At 37.5% G+C, this 19,165-nt stretch overlaps 1 protein-coding gene across 1 annotated transcript in view; it reads left to right on the plus strand.

The window, feature by feature from the left end:
- The first annotated feature begins 1,906 nt into the window (after positions 1 to 1,906).
- The window catches only part of LOC145786445 (receptor-type tyrosine-protein phosphatase H-like), a 49,460-nt gene continuing 32,201 nt past the window's right edge, over positions 1,907 to 19,165 (plus strand). The window contains exons 1-14 of the mRNA XM_082598100.1: positions 1,907 to 1,991; positions 3,840 to 4,121; positions 4,423 to 4,701; positions 5,241 to 5,519; positions 8,145 to 8,423; positions 8,818 to 9,087; positions 9,347 to 9,637; positions 10,121 to 10,408; positions 11,179 to 11,237; positions 12,730 to 12,937; positions 13,795 to 13,907; positions 14,201 to 14,372; positions 14,687 to 14,846; positions 15,613 to 15,737. Coding sequence (XP_082454226.1) covers positions 3,914 to 4,121; positions 4,423 to 4,701; positions 5,241 to 5,519; positions 8,145 to 8,423; positions 8,818 to 9,087; positions 9,347 to 9,637; positions 10,121 to 10,408; positions 11,179 to 11,237; positions 12,730 to 12,937; positions 13,795 to 13,907; positions 14,201 to 14,372; positions 14,687 to 14,846; positions 15,613 to 15,737 — 2,731 coding nt within the window. The 5' untranslated portion in view covers positions 1,907 to 1,991; positions 3,840 to 3,913. The remainder of the gene's footprint in view (positions 1,992 to 3,839; positions 4,122 to 4,422; positions 4,702 to 5,240; positions 5,520 to 8,144; positions 8,424 to 8,817; positions 9,088 to 9,346; positions 9,638 to 10,120; positions 10,409 to 11,178; positions 11,238 to 12,729; positions 12,938 to 13,794; positions 13,908 to 14,200; positions 14,373 to 14,686; positions 14,847 to 15,612; positions 15,738 to 19,165) is intronic.

A 19,165-nucleotide genomic window follows, 5' to 3' on the forward strand; every position in this document is an offset into this window, starting at 1 on the left:
AGATATACTAAAGCCCTTGATGACACAATCATGCTTCGTTGTAAACTTGTTTTTCTGTTCAACGAATACTAACATGAACTCATCAAATCAGCTTGATTATGCCCTCTGACTTGCATAAACTTATGACTCTGCGCAGAAACGCAAAGCCACGCACTGTAATACATAGTCGTGGGTGTAACGTGATAGTTAAACTTGCTTGTTAAATAGTGATAGATCAAAGGGGGGCAGTGTGGTCGTTTTAAAAACAAGATTTATTTAATTTGCTTTGGAAACATGATCCTCTACAGTCTACATATTCTTTAAAAAAGATGGTTTTGCAATAATATTTAAAAACCACGTTCAACTTAGGAACCATGACAGTAAAACTAAGCATTTTTGTTTGATAAGAAAAAAACATTTGATAGTAGATACGGTTTAGTTACCACTCTGCCCAGCTGTAGTAAAAGGCAACGGTTTCAATCGTGTTTATGTGTTATCGCTTTAATTATTTAATTACGTGCAAAAAACTACAATGCAGTAGTGGGTGATAGGCTTCTACTGCTTGTCAAAAAGTTCAATTTCAGTCGTTTAATGTCGCTGGCAGTGCTACATATTGTTAAAAAGCAGAATTATAACAAAACTATTGGAATTTCAATCGTTGTTTATAACGTTTACTGTGTGAAACATGAATGGTGTGTTTTCATTGGATCATAGTAATCATGGGTCTTGTAAACGGCGCGTATTAACATTACAGCTGTTTCAAAACCAACGTCTCTCAATGTAATGTCGGCCACAACTTCAACCATTCACATAAGCTGGAGCCAGTCGTTAGGCGGTGGTGCTGTTGAAGTAACTGGCTACCTCGTATCATGGTCACCTTCTAATAATGGCGGATCGATGAATGTGAGTGGAGCTGACACCAATTCGACACAAATTACCAATCTGACTTCGAATACAAATTACTCAATAACTGTCACTGCACTATATGGAGATGGAGGTGAAAGTGCAAGGTCCGATCCAGTTGCTCAGACTACAGGTTGGTAAGCGATGTTTGTATCAAAACAAACAGAAAGTTGCTCAAATACCATCATGGCTACCTGACGTTCAGTTTGTTTAATTTAGTTTTTATACGACAGATTTTTGCAATTCTTTAAAATTTTCCCATCTGGGTCAACGCATTTCATACGCCACTTGCCTTGTGTTCTTATATAGTCCTCACGCAATAGCAGTTCAGTTTAGTAGGCCATAGCACTAAGAAGGGCCGAAGGCGTTTCTCTCTAGAGCAGCGTACTGTTCATACATGAGAGAAATCAGGGGCTATAGTCAAAGGGTGCCACTCCGCAAACGACTGTGTGCCTTTAAGCGTCTTGCCAAAGACACAGCCACATGCTTTTGAGCGGCATCGAACCGGCGATCTTACGAACGTCGAACCGGGTTCTCACCACTCGACTATGCAGCCGCAATGGCAACATGAAGGAAACTAAAGCTGGGATAATTGATCAGACAATTTAGGATTGATGTCACATCCATATCGCACAAAAGAATGCAAGCTCGTTTTTCGCACCACAAATATGAGACCATAGTACAAAGTAAACAAGGTTTGACATTCTGCAAAGCTTTCAACTTTTACTTTGTTTCAGAAAAAAAACTTCCTTTCGCTCCAAGACAAAGGATTTATTCTGGAATAATCTTTTTTATTTTAGCACCAATTTAACCTTTTATTTTACCTACAGGCATTTCCGCACCAGTGTCCCCCAACGTCACATCACGTACAGCATCAAGTATAGGTTTAAGGTGGGGCCATTCAAAAGGTGGTGGTGCTGTTGCAATAACCAGTTACAAAATATCATGGTCACCTGCTGATAATAATGGAGTCCTGACCATACTTGGTGCTGATGCGAATTCAACACAAATTTCTAACCTGACTTCGAATACAAAATACACAATAACAGTTGCTGCACTGTATGCCGACGGCGAAACCGAACCTTCAGTTGAAGTTACAGGGATTACAGGTTAGCAAGCAGATTTGTTTAGATAGTTAGAAAACTTTTTCATATATTATTATGTTTGTAGTATTTGAATAAGTTCATTTTCGAACTTCAACAAAATTTCTACGGTGGTACACAAATTGCATCAGCTCAAAAGTAACGGAAGAACAATTTCTCCAATTCAACGCAGTTTCATGAGTTTACCTCATCCTAATGGAAGCTCATTGGAGTCTGGCTTCTTTAGACATGGAGACAACAAAATTTCGACGGTCAAATTTCACTACAAGCCTATTGTATGTGTGTAACTGTGTATGTGCCATAATTTGTTATTGAGGAATGGTGACGCCTTTGTTTTGATAAAATGTGATGGAAAACTAAGTACAATTTGAAATGATGCCTGTTTCGAAGCTTTGTACTTTGTCTCAATAAAAACTATGTGGAGTTTTGAAGAAACGTTGAACTGATAAAATTACGGTAAAGAGAATGGTGTACTTTCTCATCACGTCATTTTTTGAAATTTTTGTTGGTTGCTATGGCCAGTACAGACACGACCAAGCTACGAGCAAGGTGTTTCTGATACACCACCGTTTTACTGTCGTTTCGCGTTAAGCGTCGAAATGTGGCCTGCTAAGTCGTAACTACGACTTGCGGTGCCGGATTCTAAAGCCTGCATAGTCATGCCTGAGGCTGATTCTATTCACGATTCTTTCCATGGCAAGACGTTACTGTTCGGAATGATCATATTTCGAAAAATTTGTTTCGTTGTAAAATTCCTTTCTTCGGTCAAAGTTAATTTTGTTTCGAAATAAGTTTCTAGATGAATTTTGTTTCTTTTTAAAATTATAGTTATAATTTTATAATCATTAGGCTATACATGTTATATATTTTTTTATGTGTTTTATATATCGTATTGTTCATAAGTAAGATGCAGCAGTTGCAAATAAGGTCCTGGATGCAGCAAGCAGAGTAAAAATATTAACAGCAAAGAATGATACAAGATGTTCTGCTTTTCCTGAGGTTTCATGTGGGACAAACGTCAGGCGCAAACTTATTCAAATAAAATATTAAATTAATTAATAATTTTGCAGAACTTTTCCTTTTTAGCCTTTGCTGTTAATATATTTTGTATAATGGCATGGCCACCTGGGGATGCGGCTTGATTTGTCACAATTTGCAGATTTTGATTACCGCTACCGGTACTGTTAGTGTTTGACTGACATTTTCTGAGATTTTTTTTACTTTTCGCTGTCTCTTAATGATATAAAAGCTTTTTGTTGCCTTGGGGAAGCAACAGTAAATGAGAAAAAGTAAATTGAAAAACGCTCGATCAGACTGTTATTGATAAATTAGCAGTTTGACTAAAATCTTCGAAATCAAATTGTCTTTGTTTTTCAACATCTGAGGATGTTAAAACCTATTGTGTCACTGTCATGTAAAGAAAGCGTAAAAATATAATTTTTAGAAAAATTCAATTAAACATTCGCCCAAAGTTGGCAAAATCTGGAAATTTCTTCAAAATGTGACAAATCAGGCCGTATCTTTAGGTAGCTGTGATAATGGTTATAATTTTAAAAGTATTAATTATTTTCCAAAATTTTTAGTTATTCATTTTCGAAATTAAGCAGTTTTGTTTTTCCCATGAGCTCCAATGAAACATTTCAGACCGCAGAAATCGCCATAACCTCCTAAGCTTTGTTTTCTTAACTTCGAACAGCGCTAGCTGAAAAGGAGAAATTATGGTGTATGTAGTTGAGATAGTTTCCGTTAAATTGTACTTTGTAAACCTGCTGAAGGTGGTATCTTTAAAGCTATTACGTCTTGATGTTACTTATGCATTTTTTTGAACTGGAAATTTTTATTTCAAAACTGCAGAAATTTTAAAGCCCACATTCCTTACTGTAACCTCAAGCACAACTTCAAACATTAACATAAGCTGGAGCCAGTCAATGGGCGGTGGTGTTGTTGAAATAACTGGCTACCTCGTATCATGGTCACCTTCTGATAATGGCGGATCTATGAACGTGAGTGGAGCTGGCACCAATTCAACACAAATTACCAACCTGACTCCGAATACAAATTACTCAATAACTGTCACTGCAATATATGGAGATGGAGGTAAAAGCGAAAGATCCGATCCAGTTGCTCAGACTACAGGTTGGTAAACGATGTTTGTATCAAAACAAACAGAAAGTTGCCCGATATCTGTCATGGCGACATGATGTTCAGTTTGCTTCATTCAGTTTTTGTGCGACAAATTTTACAATTCCTTAAAATTACGTTCTGGTTTGTACATCAATTCCGTAACAACCATTTACTCTTTTTAACAGAACATAAAAAGGTGTGTTGGAGAATTACATTCATTAAGCTCAACGTGCAATAACCGTTGTAACATAATTTTTAGAGCTGCCAAGTTCATATTTTTAGAGAAATTTCAATTTCGCTCGCTGAATTGCAGGCATTTCAAAACCTGCACCACCCAAAGTTACTTCTCGCACAACGTCAACTATCGACATCAGTTGGACAGCAACAGAAAGTGGTGACGCTTTTGAAATAACCGCTTACAACATATCATGGTCACCTGCTGACAACGGCGGATTTACGATCGTGAATGGAATGAATGCAACTTCCGTGCAAATCGCCAACCTGACCTCGAATACAAACTACTCATTTACTGTTGCCACACAATATGCAAGTGGTGATATTGTGATATCCGACCCAGCTCATGGAACTACAGGTAGGTGTAGAACAATTTACAACGTTTATTGAGGTTGAACGCTTTTTCTTTACGCTATTTGTGGTCCTGAGAACGTTTTCAGTTTCAGCTCCACTGCTGAAAGGCAGGTTTTTGTGGCGTCATTAACCTAAAAACAATACTTTCTTTAATTATTATCGCTTATTGGATGGTCTAAATGGCTAGCGTGAAAGCTACACTGTTATGGTTAGCGAATCGCAATTTGCTCGCTATAGCCTACTGGTGCTCCCTTCTTCACTACAGTTTGCTTTGTTAGGTTTTTGTTAAAAATGTTTACAACCGTTTCAGAAGTTACTTTAAGTAACTTCAGGCCCACTGAAGTTACTTACTTTAAGTAACTTCAGTGGGCCTATTCACACCTCCAATGGTTGTAGACTTTATCTGACCCGTCTTGTGATTTCCTCATTACTTAGTTAATTCTTCAATGAATGGTTTCCTCTAATGAACTGCGTGTTCAACTGTCCATGATTTTCTGTCTTGTTTTACTGTGTCAACTTCAAGTTTTCGTGCTTAATTTTTAGGTATATCTGCTCCAACATCTCCCGATATTCTTACTGGCAATAGTACAAGCATTACCGTCACTTGGAGCCCTCCTAAAGGCGGTAATGCAGTTGATATAACTGGCTATCACATATCTTGGCTCCCATCTGATAATAACGGGTCAATGAACGTGGACGGTGCAGATGCTAATTTTGCGCAAATTACCGAGCTGATTTCGAACACAAGATATAACATAACTGTTGCCGCTCGTCATGACAATGGTGAAGGCGAAACATCAAAGGAAATTTATGAAACCACAGGTTAGTTTGATGATCAGATTTTATTAAGCTTGAAGTGCGATTTTGTAGCAACATCCTTGTTCATGGAGATCATCTCTATAGGAAGAGGGTGTTTGTTGGTTTTGTTTTAAGAACGTTGAATTAAGATCAGTTTCGTTTTGTACAAAAACGTTTCTCCTGACCATCTATGCCTTGTACACAGTCGTTTTTTCCATGATGTCACAAGAATTTTATTAAAGGGATGTCCCAGTTTATTTCTGTTAAACAAGCCAAACAAATTGATTGATTGGCGTTTATTTTGTTGCGAGTATAGATATACACACATTCATTAAGCAAAGTTAAATAATACAAACGATCACATAGAATGTGTTGATACTGCAACGGGTGGCTGCGAAGTGACCTAGAAGGTCTTCTAGTCAAGCAGCCACCAAACAAACAATAGTTGAAGTAAAGCTGACCTACACACCGACGTGATTGTACGTGCACGAATTCCAAAGAAAGTGAATTAAAACTGTTCACTGATCAACAACCACACGTCGTGCTAAAACTTGAATGAATCTGTTCACCAGATCATGTTATTTAACCGCACGTCGATTACTTGGCTGACGTTAGAGAGGTCACCGGTTCGCGTATTTGTAATCTGCAGGTCGCTGCAGCAGATGGAGTGTTTTGGCCTTAAAGAAAAAAACAATTTTCTGTATAAACCAGCTCACTGCAGTCCTTGTGACCCTTCTAGCACTCAGACAGAGAATTGATTTTTGCTTTGAACATTGTTTGGTAATTAATGAAAAAAATATGACAGCAGTGGGAATCGAACCCACGTCATCATAATGATTTCCTCCCAAACTCTATCGATCAAACTGTTATGCCAGTCTGCGTCCACCGAATCTCTCGTTTAATTTACTTCATATCAGAAAGTCTTGAGAAAGACGCTCACAGTTTCACGTGGTTGCTGCAGCGACTTGCAGATTATAAATACGCCACCGGTTCGACACTTGTCAAACTCACGCCGCTGTGTCTTGGCAGCGCAGTTAATCATATCGTTGAAAGCGGAGATGAATGAACATATTGATATTTGTTGTTGCAACAATCAACATAAACAGTGAAATGTACAAGGTAGTTGTGCTACCTGTTATCTTGAGGTAGTTTTTTTGCAGCTTTTAAGATTGATCTATATTTGCGTAAAATACGATTCCCCAAACTGCAAATCAACAGGTTTTTACACTGATTTGCTATCTGGGTAACAAGTGCTTTGTTGTCTTTTTAAGCAAACTGTAGAGCAAATTTTGATAGCATGTACTCATGTAGAAGCAGAGCACATTGATTATAATCTGCGGATGAGTTTCAATGCAGGAAGTGACAAAGTGTGTTAGTTGTTCTCATAGCTCATGCGTTGGTGCCACTCTATGACATTGATAAGCTAGCTTTGGTTTTAAGCTCAAAGTGGCAATTAATCATGTACGGTATTTTATTTTTTGTCTGTTGCCTCAAGAAACAGTGCGAATCACAGATGCAACATAACAGACCGCTGCTCATTTTTTGGTCTAACTAGATGGTGGCTAATAATTTTTGTGGTAGTCTTTTGTTTTGTAATGTACTTTGTGATCGGTTGACGACGTATGATAGGTTCTATATGTAATGTGATAAACTGTTTTAATTACAAAATATTTTATAAAATGATTGTAGCGGTCACACGTAACAAGAAACTAAGTAATTAAACAACAATATGAAGCATTCACACGAAAATTGCAGCAAAAACTAGACGTATAATGTCCACCTGTTGTGCTTTGAAATTAACTTGTATCATAGCAGCAATAATACTTAGTAGGCTGCACCACATGGTGATTGTTCTCAGCTGCAAAAAACGTTACGTTTAATAGTTTGACTCTCCATGAACTTTTTTTTTGGTACATTGATTCATCCCTGACTCGAAACAGAAAATTGGTCTATTTCGTTTAAAACCTCCTGATTGGTGTTCCTTGTGACTCAGCCGAATGCTGTGAATGCAACGTTTCACACGTTTTGATTTGTTAGTTGATGTTGTGATACTGTGAGTTACCACCTACTAAGTTGAGTCGCATGGTCTGCTATCTAAAGCGTTGCAGAGACGATTGTCTCCGAAATATAGAAGTCAACTATTTTCATGTATCCACCAAATTGTTGTTAAATGTTATATTTATCCGCGTTGTTCGGGTCATGCTGCTATGCTAGCTACCAGCCATACACGTGTTCAACCTTACAAGATCTTGCCACGATTTCCTGTTCGTTGGTTGGCATGCTAGTACATTGCGTATTGTAAGTGGATTGTACGTTTTTGTCCCGAATAACATATTGCAAAAAGAAAACGAAATGAACGCCTGCCTACATAACAGCTCACTCACGTTGCGTCTGCCTTGTTTAGTTTGAAATTACAGAAAAGTTACTGATGCCTGATTGCCTTTGCATTTCGGTAGCTTTGTTTGCGCCTTTCCTTCGTACAAAACCTTTACACAGACCCACGCTGTTGCAAGCCTAGCTGGTCGTTTTGTTAATTCCATAGTTTGAAAACTTCCTCTTGGCGTTTTTTTAAAAAATCTTCAGTGAAAAGCTTGATTCTATTTGATCGTTTTGTTTGGTTTGGTTTGAGTTCACAAGATTTTTTTGCAGGGATTTCAAGTCCTATTTCTTTCTCTGTAACCTCCACCACTACTTCAAGCGTTAACGCAAGTTGGGAGCCACCAGAGGGTGGTGACGCTGTTGTAATAACCGCTTACAACATATCATGGTCACCTGCTGACAATGGCGGATTTACGATCGAGAATGGAATAAATGCAACTTCATCACTAATCATGAACCTCACTTCGAATACAAAATACACAATAACTGTTGTTGCACTGTATGCTGGGGGTCAAGGGGAAATATCAGACCAGGTCGTTGGGATAACAGGTTGGTAGCGTAATTTATTAAGCTTTCTTTAGGAATTTTGTTAGTTCAAGATAATGTAAACTTTCTCATCACCATTCAATAAGGCAGTTTTTCTTCATTTGGTGCTGATGGTATGTCTAGCTTATTCTATAAAGTGAAGCATTTAACTTAATTTCCATGAGTTGCGTACAATTACTGACGTTCCGATTTCTTAAGACGGCATTATGCGTTTTTTTTTTAATTTAGGAGACTCCACATCTTCATAATTTTGAGTGTATTGCATGCTTTGAAGTCTATATCATACTTAGTTGTACTTTTACTTAGTTTTAAGTTAGTTTTTTTCGGTTGCATGTTACTGTTTTTCATTTTATGCCAATCTGCAGTTCTTAAAGAAAAAACCTTCGTTGCTTTTCAGTTCCTTTAAAGCTTGATCCTCCAACTGCGGCAGCACCTGCTACGGAGACCAATCTAACCTTGCAATGGTCTTCTGTTAGTGAAGGATCTCTCCCAATTAATTACACTTTAATCGTGAATCCTCAACCAAGCGACGGATACTTGACCGGCCTCACTGAGAACATCACGACCATCGTTGGCTTAACGTCCAATACAAACTATACTTGCAGTGTGTTCGCGATCAACAGTGGTGGAGGTGGTGCGCAGTCCGATTCTGCGCATTTCCTAACCTGTAAGTTGACATCGATTAGATAAACTTGAAACAGATAGCTTTTATTTCCCATATGGTTGAGTGAAGTCCATTTTATGATGATGCAATACAGTCAGTCGTCGTAACCAGATAACATACTTTCAAAGCGATTGTTGCAGAGATGCTTCGTTAACCTTTTTACGATAATATGAGCTTCGTTTCGACATTTAAAATTAGCTTTAGAATGAGCTTTTTGTATATTACACAACTCAGACAATTAATGTATTTATTTTATTTCCAGTGCCTGGTAAGCCTCAAAACTTAAACTTGAGAGAGGAGAAGTTTAGAGAGATCAAAGTTGAATGGTCGCCACCTTCTGGCGTTGGAAACGCGATAGACAATTACACGGTCGACTACAAAATATTACCCGACGGCCTGTTCCTCCAGGCAAGCGTAGTTAACCATCTTCCTGCAGGAAGTCCATACTCAGCAGACATCGTGCGATTGACTCCAGGGCAGATATATGACGTAAGGGTGACAGCTTTTAACTCCGCTGGAAAAGGAAAGCCGATCATGGATACACACAGAACAAGTATGTTTTCATTAACTTGGCTTCAAGCATTTGGCTACATTTTTATTGTTCTTGTAGTATGCTAAGAACAAAGACGAATTCTGTTTAAATAAAAAATTCACTTACGAAGCCCATATGTGTGGCGCAAGCTCTGAAAAAAACTGAATTAATCAAATAAATATGATGCTTTCTGTTGCTGTGTTATTACTTTAAAATTTTGTATTTGCACAATCTTTAATAAATTCCCACTCTCCATGTGAACTTTTACAAAATTTTGTCTCAGTTGCTCCCAATGCGACTCTTCGTGATTAAATGTCGTTGATTTTCTTTGTTGATTAAATGGGTAATACCTTCAGTTACTTACGACACTAACGTTTAAGTCACAGAAAGCCACCTCATCCAGCATGACCTCACGATACAACGGAAGAGAAGCTTGAAAGAGGCTTTATTGTGTGCTGTTGGCACATACGATAAAACTCAGCATTAACATTTCTTTTCTTACAGCTCCGGACCAACCTTCCAATCTTACGGTTAGCTTTGTGGGATCAGAAGAATTGAAGCTTTCATGGACGCTTAACGAAGGATTAGTCTCTAGCTATAACATCTACTACATATTTAATTCTTCCATGATGCTAGTCCCTTCTGCTCAACGCGATCCAACATCTGGCAATAATACCTTTGTTACTATCAAAGATCTTATGCCTAACACGCCATACTCATTTATGGTGGCTTCTGTGTCTGGAAAAAACCTACCGACATCATCCTTAAACTCAACCGTAGAAGGCACTACACGTACGTATTTCAATAGCAACTTGCACCGGTTGTCTGCTTTGTGCTTAAAATGCCTGGTTGTTATTCAAAACTTTTTGTCATATATTCTGAGCCATATTTGTGGACTTTCAAATTCAAAAATGTACATAGTATCTTGTCCAATAGGTTACTGTTGAAATTTTTTCGAATAATGTTGCAAAATGCTTCTTTTCTATTATCTTGCGCGCTGTGTTCTTTAGTAGATGATATGATACAACCAGGCAAGAGATGTAAATTTACCATAAGTTTGTCAAAATAAACTTTTTGATTCTTAGAAAGCTTAATGCATTTTTTTTAGCATTTTGCTCAATATGTATGTGTGGTACAACGTTGCATGCTTTCCACCTACGTTGCACATTAACATGTGATATATGTTATAGTTGAACTGAGCTGTTTCTCTGTTGTCACAATATTCAAATTTTCTGAAAAGAAAAACTACTCAAAAGTTTTGAAGCTTTCAAATGAAAAAAGTGTAGATAACTTTTAGTAATGATTGTGTCATCAAGAGCTTCTCACTAACGTCCTTACAATGATGATCTTTAGTCGTTTTGTACACTGGAATATGTAATGTGTTACTTTCCAAATAATTGGCTTGGGATGATTTTTAACGTGATTTAACACATTGAATATGTTACAGACGATTATGAAAGCTTACCTCTATTGACAACTTTAGTGAGGGCAGCAGATGCAGTAACTTATTGAAGAGTTGCTGCACATACGTTTGTAAATTGTTTTAAATTTTTTTCACTCAGGTCCTGGACAGCCAGTTATCACTAATCTCGCGTTGAATTCGGACGACAGGACGACACAGGTGCAGTTTTTTGAAGTGTTAGTGTGTTTTTGAAGCGGTGATATTCACCGGTCTGTAGCACGGTATGTTACAGCCTGTGTAGATTGTCAAAACAACTCTATAAACATACCACTTTTTGAACTTGTTTGTCGTAGCAAAACCATAGCAATCTACCACCATGGTGCTTTTAACTTCTGTTAAAAAATTGTACCTTTGTGCATCCCGCTTTGCTGTATGGCCATTAGTTACAGTTTAAATTACGTTTGACCAGCGACTAATGCACTATGATTTATCGTTTTGATGATTAGTGGAGTATATTTAGTCAGATAGAGCTTCATCAGAGAGTTCGTCTTGTAATGTAAACACACAAAGCCGACTAACAAGTAACATAACATATATTTAGTCTGTCATTGGCACTCACAGGCTTTGTGCTTACCTGCAGTTAGTTGTTGCCGTATATCCTGTTGCCTGCGTACAGGTCGTGGTAGGTTGTTACCCACTCAGGCATATATCTAAAGAGTGACGTAATGCTTCTATCAGTTATAGTTTTAGTGGCACGTAATCAGAAAGGCTGGCGGACAACCCGCAAATAACATGATGAGTATTAATTTCGCTGCTATTGGTTAACGGGAGAATTTTGAAATATTGGTGTGAGTTTACTTGGGGAAAAAACATATCATTTATTTATCAACTCTAAAATTATTTATCTCAACGGTTTTCTGTTCGTCAACATGTACCATGCGACTAAAACAAAATGCAGCCAGAAAATCGCAAACCCATCTTCCAACCCAGCAAGCAAACAAGTATTTTAACATTGATTTAACGTTTGTTCACGTTCATGCAATGTGAAAAGGACTGACATGCTTGCTGGAAGAACACTCACAGCATGCACAACTATTTCGAAAACCGAAGCTATAGCTGCATGTGGTGTACCAAAGGTTGGTAATCTCGTGAGTGATTTGCATAATCCTGGAGCTTTGTTTCCCCGAGTACCAAGCCTCTTCCACCATAACACATGCGCTTTGATATTGGCAGTGTGGAAATCACAATCTAAAAATTCCAGCACAAACAGATAAGAAACTCCACCAACGTCTTCCCAGCCTGCAAAAGTTGCATTTTTACATCATTTCAACGTTTAGCGACGTTAAAATAGCTTTTGCTTGCTAGCAGTTATTTATAATTTAGTTGCCACAAATTACCTGATGTCATGAGCAGTTTTCAGCAAATACCCGAAGCGCATACTTTGGGTTCGTAAATACTGTATGATAAAATGGCTTAAGTTTGTTGTGAAAGTTAAGAGAAATAACTTTCAGAGAAGTTAAATCGAGTTAATCTGTTTTAACGAATTTCAGCCTTTCCATATAATTACTCTTTCTGAATAGTTACGAGACGTACTGCACAGCACTGCATTAGCTGAGTTCACTTGCTCGCCAACGCATCAGTTAAGTTTTTGTTTTAGATTTGAATTGAATCTTGTTCAAATGTCCTTTGACATGCTTTTGTTCTCTCATAGGCCACTGTTGAGTTTTCTTTACCAACCAACGGAGCGGATGACTACTATGCTGTGTTCCAAAGCGGAAAAACGTCAGAATCTAGGTTCGCAAAAGACTCCCGCATTAATGTGGATGGTCTCACTCCTGGCCTGACCTACGTTGTCACCGTCTATGCATTTGGTGCCGGTGGGAATGGCTCTTCTTCGGATTCAAGGAACATAACAATGGGTGATTGTTTAACTTGTGTTCGTGTGATATTTCGATCATATTGCTGCCGGTTACATGGTCGTGGTGATAGCCTTGGTCCACGCTCTATACGGCGCCGTTTCGACGATGCCCAAGAGCATCTGGCTGAGCCTTTCACGGAATAAATGGCATACCTGAGTCGGACACGAAGATTGACTTGCATGTCTTCTGGTCCACTTTATCTTATCTGCAATTACCAGGTGAAAGCCAAAATAAGAAAATCATGATTTTATAAAAAATAAACAAGATAGTTCTTGCGACAATACGCGTCACCATCATTGTATGGAGATATAAAGTGATATGAGTTCAGAAGGCAGAGCATTAACACGGGGACTCTTTTCGACTGCAAATCTATAGAATCATCTATTTGCTTCAACTTGACGTGATCAATTCTAACTGGGGATTATTATTAAATGCAACATAATATCGATGTGCTCTTGCAATCACCGGAATGGCCCGTTTCGGTGAATCCGATTCGGTGAGTCCGATGTGGTGAGTCCGATCCCTATTCAGTGATTTTTTGATTTTTTTTTTTTAATTATCGGGTACCGTAGCCTAATTATCATTGCCGTTGTAGGGTTAGAGGTTAGGAACTCACCGTATCGGACGCACCGAATAGTAGCAGACCCTGCAATTACAGTGCTTGGTGCTTTCAGAAGAGTATTTTTGACATTTGGTTCGTGATATAGTTAGTGCACAGTTTTACGTCTTTCCTTCCCTGTATTGCGAGGGTTGGACTTAAAGATGAAGGTTGTATAACTGACTGTACATTACCGCCCATTTCTCGCACTAATTTTCAGGGAATCGTATTGAAATTAATTTCTATTGATTTATTGCAGCCCCTCTTCCAATTACTGGGCTTGTTTCCGACAATCTAACAGAAGAGAGCATCTCGATATCGTGGAGTCTTCCCAATAGTCCTTCGAACGATAGTGACATATTTGACAGGCAGGTCCGTCCAGCCGTGTGACTGTTTCAAAATTGAGCTTAAACATCATAAGCATCTGTCGAATGCCGATATTGGTTAGAAGACACAAAGACAGCGAGATAATTCAAGTTGCATTGTTGTAGAAATCTACATACAACTTTAGTTTCTTAACTTAGCATCGCTTCCTTTTCAGGCGTGAAATTTCGTAACAACTTTTCAATGACTGTAACGTAACTTGTAGCAGTAACAACGAAAATTATTTTTTAAATGTGGCCTCTGAGGACAATACAGTGACGTCACAATAAGCCGCATTGCAGGTTGTGAGATACGGCGTACTCGGCAATGACACTACGATCGGTCTAGAACTTGGCGCTCAAACGACATTTGCAAATCTCTCTGGCTTGATTTCAGGATTGAATTATTCGATCCAAGTTTTTTCCGTGAGCAATGACGTTTTCAGTGACGTTGTTGTCATTCATCAACCAACCGGTAAGTATTATTGTTCCCATAAGAACCTTCTGATGAGTCCAATAAGGGTGAAACAGCCCGTTAAGGTTTAGTGATTAATAACTGTATTTGATGTAAGTACGTATACATGCTAATGGAATCGTGTCCTTGACAGCATAAATGCTAACATTCGTCGTGGTTACCACATGCAAGAAGCTAAGTAAGCTTGCCTATCTTTGTTAATTTGTTTGATCGCTCGTTTTCTACGTGTGCCTGCGTTTGATTTTGTTTTCTTTTTCCAATGAAATACACTGAGAGTTGGATCATTTCTTACTGTGAACTTACCGTGCATACAGTTACCGCACCACCAACCGACTTACAAGTTGTAAAGCAGACTACAACCACCATAGAAGTAAAATGGAAACCTCCAAGCAACAAAAGAGTCGTTTTTCAAGAATACCTTCTTCAGTATTACATATTGGATGAATTTTTTACACGGACTGAGGACAACGAAATGTAAGACGGCTTATTCAACGTACTTTGTTCACATATTACTAATAATTGCGCAGTGATGCGTTTACCAGCAATAGATTAGCTGTTTTCCTTTTGCCAAGCCATTTTTCTCACGTTAACTTGGCAAATCGTAATTTTAAAAGTAATTTTGAAATTTATGCGAATTTTACTGGTGATTGATTGATCATACCTGGTTTGTAAGTTTTAAGCAAATGTAGTCGTTTTGAAAAACTGTTTTACGGTGTCTTGTGTTTCATCTGTGTTTGAAGAAACAGCACTCGCAATACTGGCAATGCTGTTAACACTGGAGAAAAAAGTTTCTTTGGTTTAAACGCTTTAAATATTCATGGAACACTTCAAAGTTTCTTCCATTCAACAATAGTCCTCGCTGTTAACGGAGTGACATTCAACTTTTATAACGGAATATTTAAGGAGGGGATATGCAACTGTTTTATTTAAAGACAAATATGCTTACGTAGATTAGACCATTGGCTACTTCTTTAGTTAACATATTAGCCGTCTACCAGTGACTGTGATAGAATTAATTGGACCTTGCTTGATTTCTTGGTGTATAAATGTACAGTAATAGCTTAATGCTAAAGACTAGGTTTTTTAAGCAAAGCTATGGAAAACTCATAATCTAATGGATAAGTAATCGCAACCAATTTACCGATTGCAGCTCGATAATACAAAAACATTGATACGTCTGAAATAACCCGTTCACATTTGGAAAAAATGTTGATGTTACATCAACACATTTGCTTTGCAGGGTTGTACCAAAAAACGTCACGAATTACACAATAGAGCGACTAAAGCCAGGAACCTCTTACACAGTATCCGTGGTTAGCAGGGGAGCTTCAGACAGCGAGGGAGACTCAAAGGAATTCCCTACTTGTAAGAGTGATGTTAAATTCACACAGCCAATCAGACGTTTTTTGCATTGATTCAACGTTTTCAGACGTTAAATCAATGTAAAAGAAACGACTGAATTGCTGCCTGGAAAGTTGTGCAGCGTTCAGTGTGCTGTAGCACATAAAGTTGATCATAATTAGGTTTCTGACTATTAATAATATACGGAGTGCGCTCAATCAAACTTATCTTAACTACCATGCATAGTATCAAGTGACTAACCAAACTGATAAACTGCGCCCAGTAAATGTACATTGGACCCGGTGTGTTTTGGATTTGGTAAGTTGCAGGTTCAAAGATTTGGTTGCCATAAAACGATAAAAAACAATATACGTTTTGTATTGATTTAATTAACAACTAGCTGTACCGATAATCATATGGCTGACTTTGGCTTTATTTCACATTTAGATAACAATCGAGCTGCTTTGTATATAAAAGGACGGAAGTCATAATGCAAAAACTTAGCTTATAGTTAAGCATACCTTAAGAAATCTTTACTAGTAAAGCAACATTTTAAAATTAAAGAAAAAAGTAACTGAGGCTTGAAACGTATTTTTTACAAACAATCGTATTTTTTAAATTGTATTCTTAGCTACTGCATTTAGAGCTTTGTTTGTTTTAGAATTTAGATTGATCAAGTTTTTCAACTATTATGCTTTTGAAATTGTGTTCAACACTGAAAAAGCAAATAAGTTCAAGTTTACGAACAGCGTTGCCTGTTTCTATGGCTGTAAATATTGAATGAGTACTACTTGTTAAGCGTACCTTGTAATTAAACGAATGTCGTTGTGCTGTGCACAATTAGCACTTTTCCGTACGCAAGTTGATCTGTCATGGTTTGGTTTCGACAGATGGTTTTATTCATTGTATAGTGGAATTGTGTGGCCGAGTGTCGGGCAACAGTTGTTCGACAATCTGTGGTTAATTTGAATGCATATGGCGTTGCTGTGTGGGACTTGAGTTTCATGTTTTGTCATCTGGCTTGGCGTCGTTGTGTTGCGGTGTGGGCGTTGTACCTTACCATTGGTGTCTACCAACCACACACACTCACACATTGGTACACTGACACACACGAGAAACAAAATGGCGATTGTCTTACCATGGAAACAGAACTTTCAACCACAAAGGCCAAGGAGTTCTAGGAACTGTGAAACGAACCAATTTTGGAATGTCACGTTCCGAAACTGGGCAATGGACAAGTGCTGATTTTCAACGATTCATTTTTTTGGTCTGGAAAACCTCGTAAGTAAAATATTTTATTTGTTACCACCTTAAGTTTGTTGTAGCTATGAGATGTAAAAATGTCAGTGTTTATTTATTTAACAAACGTACAGTATAAAATTTGCCGGGTTCTGAAGCTTGTATAATTGATAAAGCTTTCGCCTCGTAAATGTGGCTTCTTCAGTATGTGGAAAAATACAAGTTAATAAAAAATAAAAAAAATTAATTAAGTGGTAAAAGTATGCACTGTAATATTCCTTTTATAAAACAAACTTATTAACCATAGAGAAATAAAACATACTAACTTTAGCGGGTTTTAGCATACCGCTAAAGTTACTATGTTTTATTTCTCTATGGTTCAACAAAGCAAACTCTCTACCAAAGCTTTATCAAACTTATTAACAGTCGCAAAGCCACATAAGATTCATTGCGAAAGGTATCATAGAACTGCTCAGAAATTAGACGGCTTTGCCCCCCTCCCTAAAAAAAAAATACAAATCGCCTCTTGTTTAATGAATGAAACGGCATTTTGAAAGTTGTATGGCAGAAATAACGCCAACCACTGTATCGTAATCAACAAACTTTTATGTGATATTGTGGTAAATGCGTCAACAAGGTAATGATCATCACGGACTAATTTAACTTTTTCCTACGCAAAGTGTGAAGAATCGAAATCTGTAACAAAGTCGTGCTATCAAATTCCAGAAAGTCTTTTTTTTTAATTTTGCTTTGTCAATACCATGCCTTTTGACAAAGCACAGATGTCCTAATGATCCTATTTGAAAACATTGTTTTTTCTAGCAGATTAAGTACCTCTTCAATACAGGAGTGAGGCCTTGATTTTCTAACCACCTACAACTCTGTTTTGATTGCCTTATTGTTGCCCAACAAGAATAAATCAGCTTTTTGGAACACCTCCATACCAAGTCCGCTAATTGGTATTCTATTTATGTATTAGTTCCTCTTTGTGGGCCAAGTGAGTATTGTTCTAGCTTATTAAAATGATAATCAAACTTTCATTTAAACTTAACTTCTTCATTTTCCTAGTCTTTCAACAATACATTTGTTTGAAGTAATAACTTTAATATGAAGTGATAGCTGGCAACACTGCAGCTTGTTACTTGGGTCTGAGATCTAGGTTTCTTTTGCCAGTGGATGTCAATTCATTCGGTTTCTTCCGCTTTTACACAACATCTGTTAACGAAACTGACTGTAGGTTGTTTTGAAAATATAATCATTCGCAACCGTTTTATGAACCTCATTTCTGTTAAACATCGATTGGTTTTAGTAAAAGTGCATTTGAGAGATCGTAACAAAGACTTATTTATTTATTTATATTACATTTAATACAATTTTGGTAAAGAGGTCACTTTCTTCAACCACAGACATATGCAACCAAGAAACCACACGGCACTTAACATAATCCATTAAAGCATATATTACATTTGTTTTCAAATATTGATTAACGTTGTAAATTGGTGTACTTTCCATCAACACTATTAAAAATCGTTTCGCTTACTTTATGTTATCAACTTCAAAGCGTCATATTTACCTTTTGTGACGTCAAAATCCTAGGAACTTAGACAACAGTAGTTGTGACACTTACATAATCTGTCATTTTGGCATTTTAAGAACGACTTTAGAAGCAACAGCCTACTCTGCTGCTCCATACAGCAAATGTAAGCACTTGACCACAGTATATGCAAAGCACTAGGTTGCTTGAATTGACCAAGAAACATAATCTCGTCGACCGATGACATTTCGAACAAATGACGTTGATGAAACAGTGTGGAAGCTGTTAAAACTTAAATTTAAACTTTTGATTTCTGTTGCAGTCATGCTCATGTTGTTCATGCATTTTCAATTTTTTTTTTCATCGAACACCCTGGGGTTTTTTGTCGCTGAGACTTTTCGGTTATTTGTCCGAAATGACTTGAAAAAATTTGGTCATTTTTTATTTATTTGACTTTTTTTTTTTCGGACATTTTGACCGAATTGACTATATTTTTTTCAGTCATTTTACTAAAAAATCGGTCAATGACCGAAAAAAAAACAGTCGAACACTGGGTTATGGTCTGTTCCTCATAAAAAGCTTATTTTTCCATTGATTGAACTGTATGGCCGTTTTACGCTATTTCCCAGCCAGCAAAGTAATTCACTTTTGCATTGATTCAACGTCTGCGGACGTAGGA

This window comes from Aplidium turbinatum, chromosome 17 (assembly GCF_918807975.1).
Source record: "Aplidium turbinatum chromosome 17, kaAplTurb1.1, whole genome shotgun sequence".
In the NCBI taxonomy this organism is placed as follows: domain Eukaryota; kingdom Metazoa; phylum Chordata; class Ascidiacea; order Aplousobranchia; family Polyclinidae; genus Aplidium; species Aplidium turbinatum.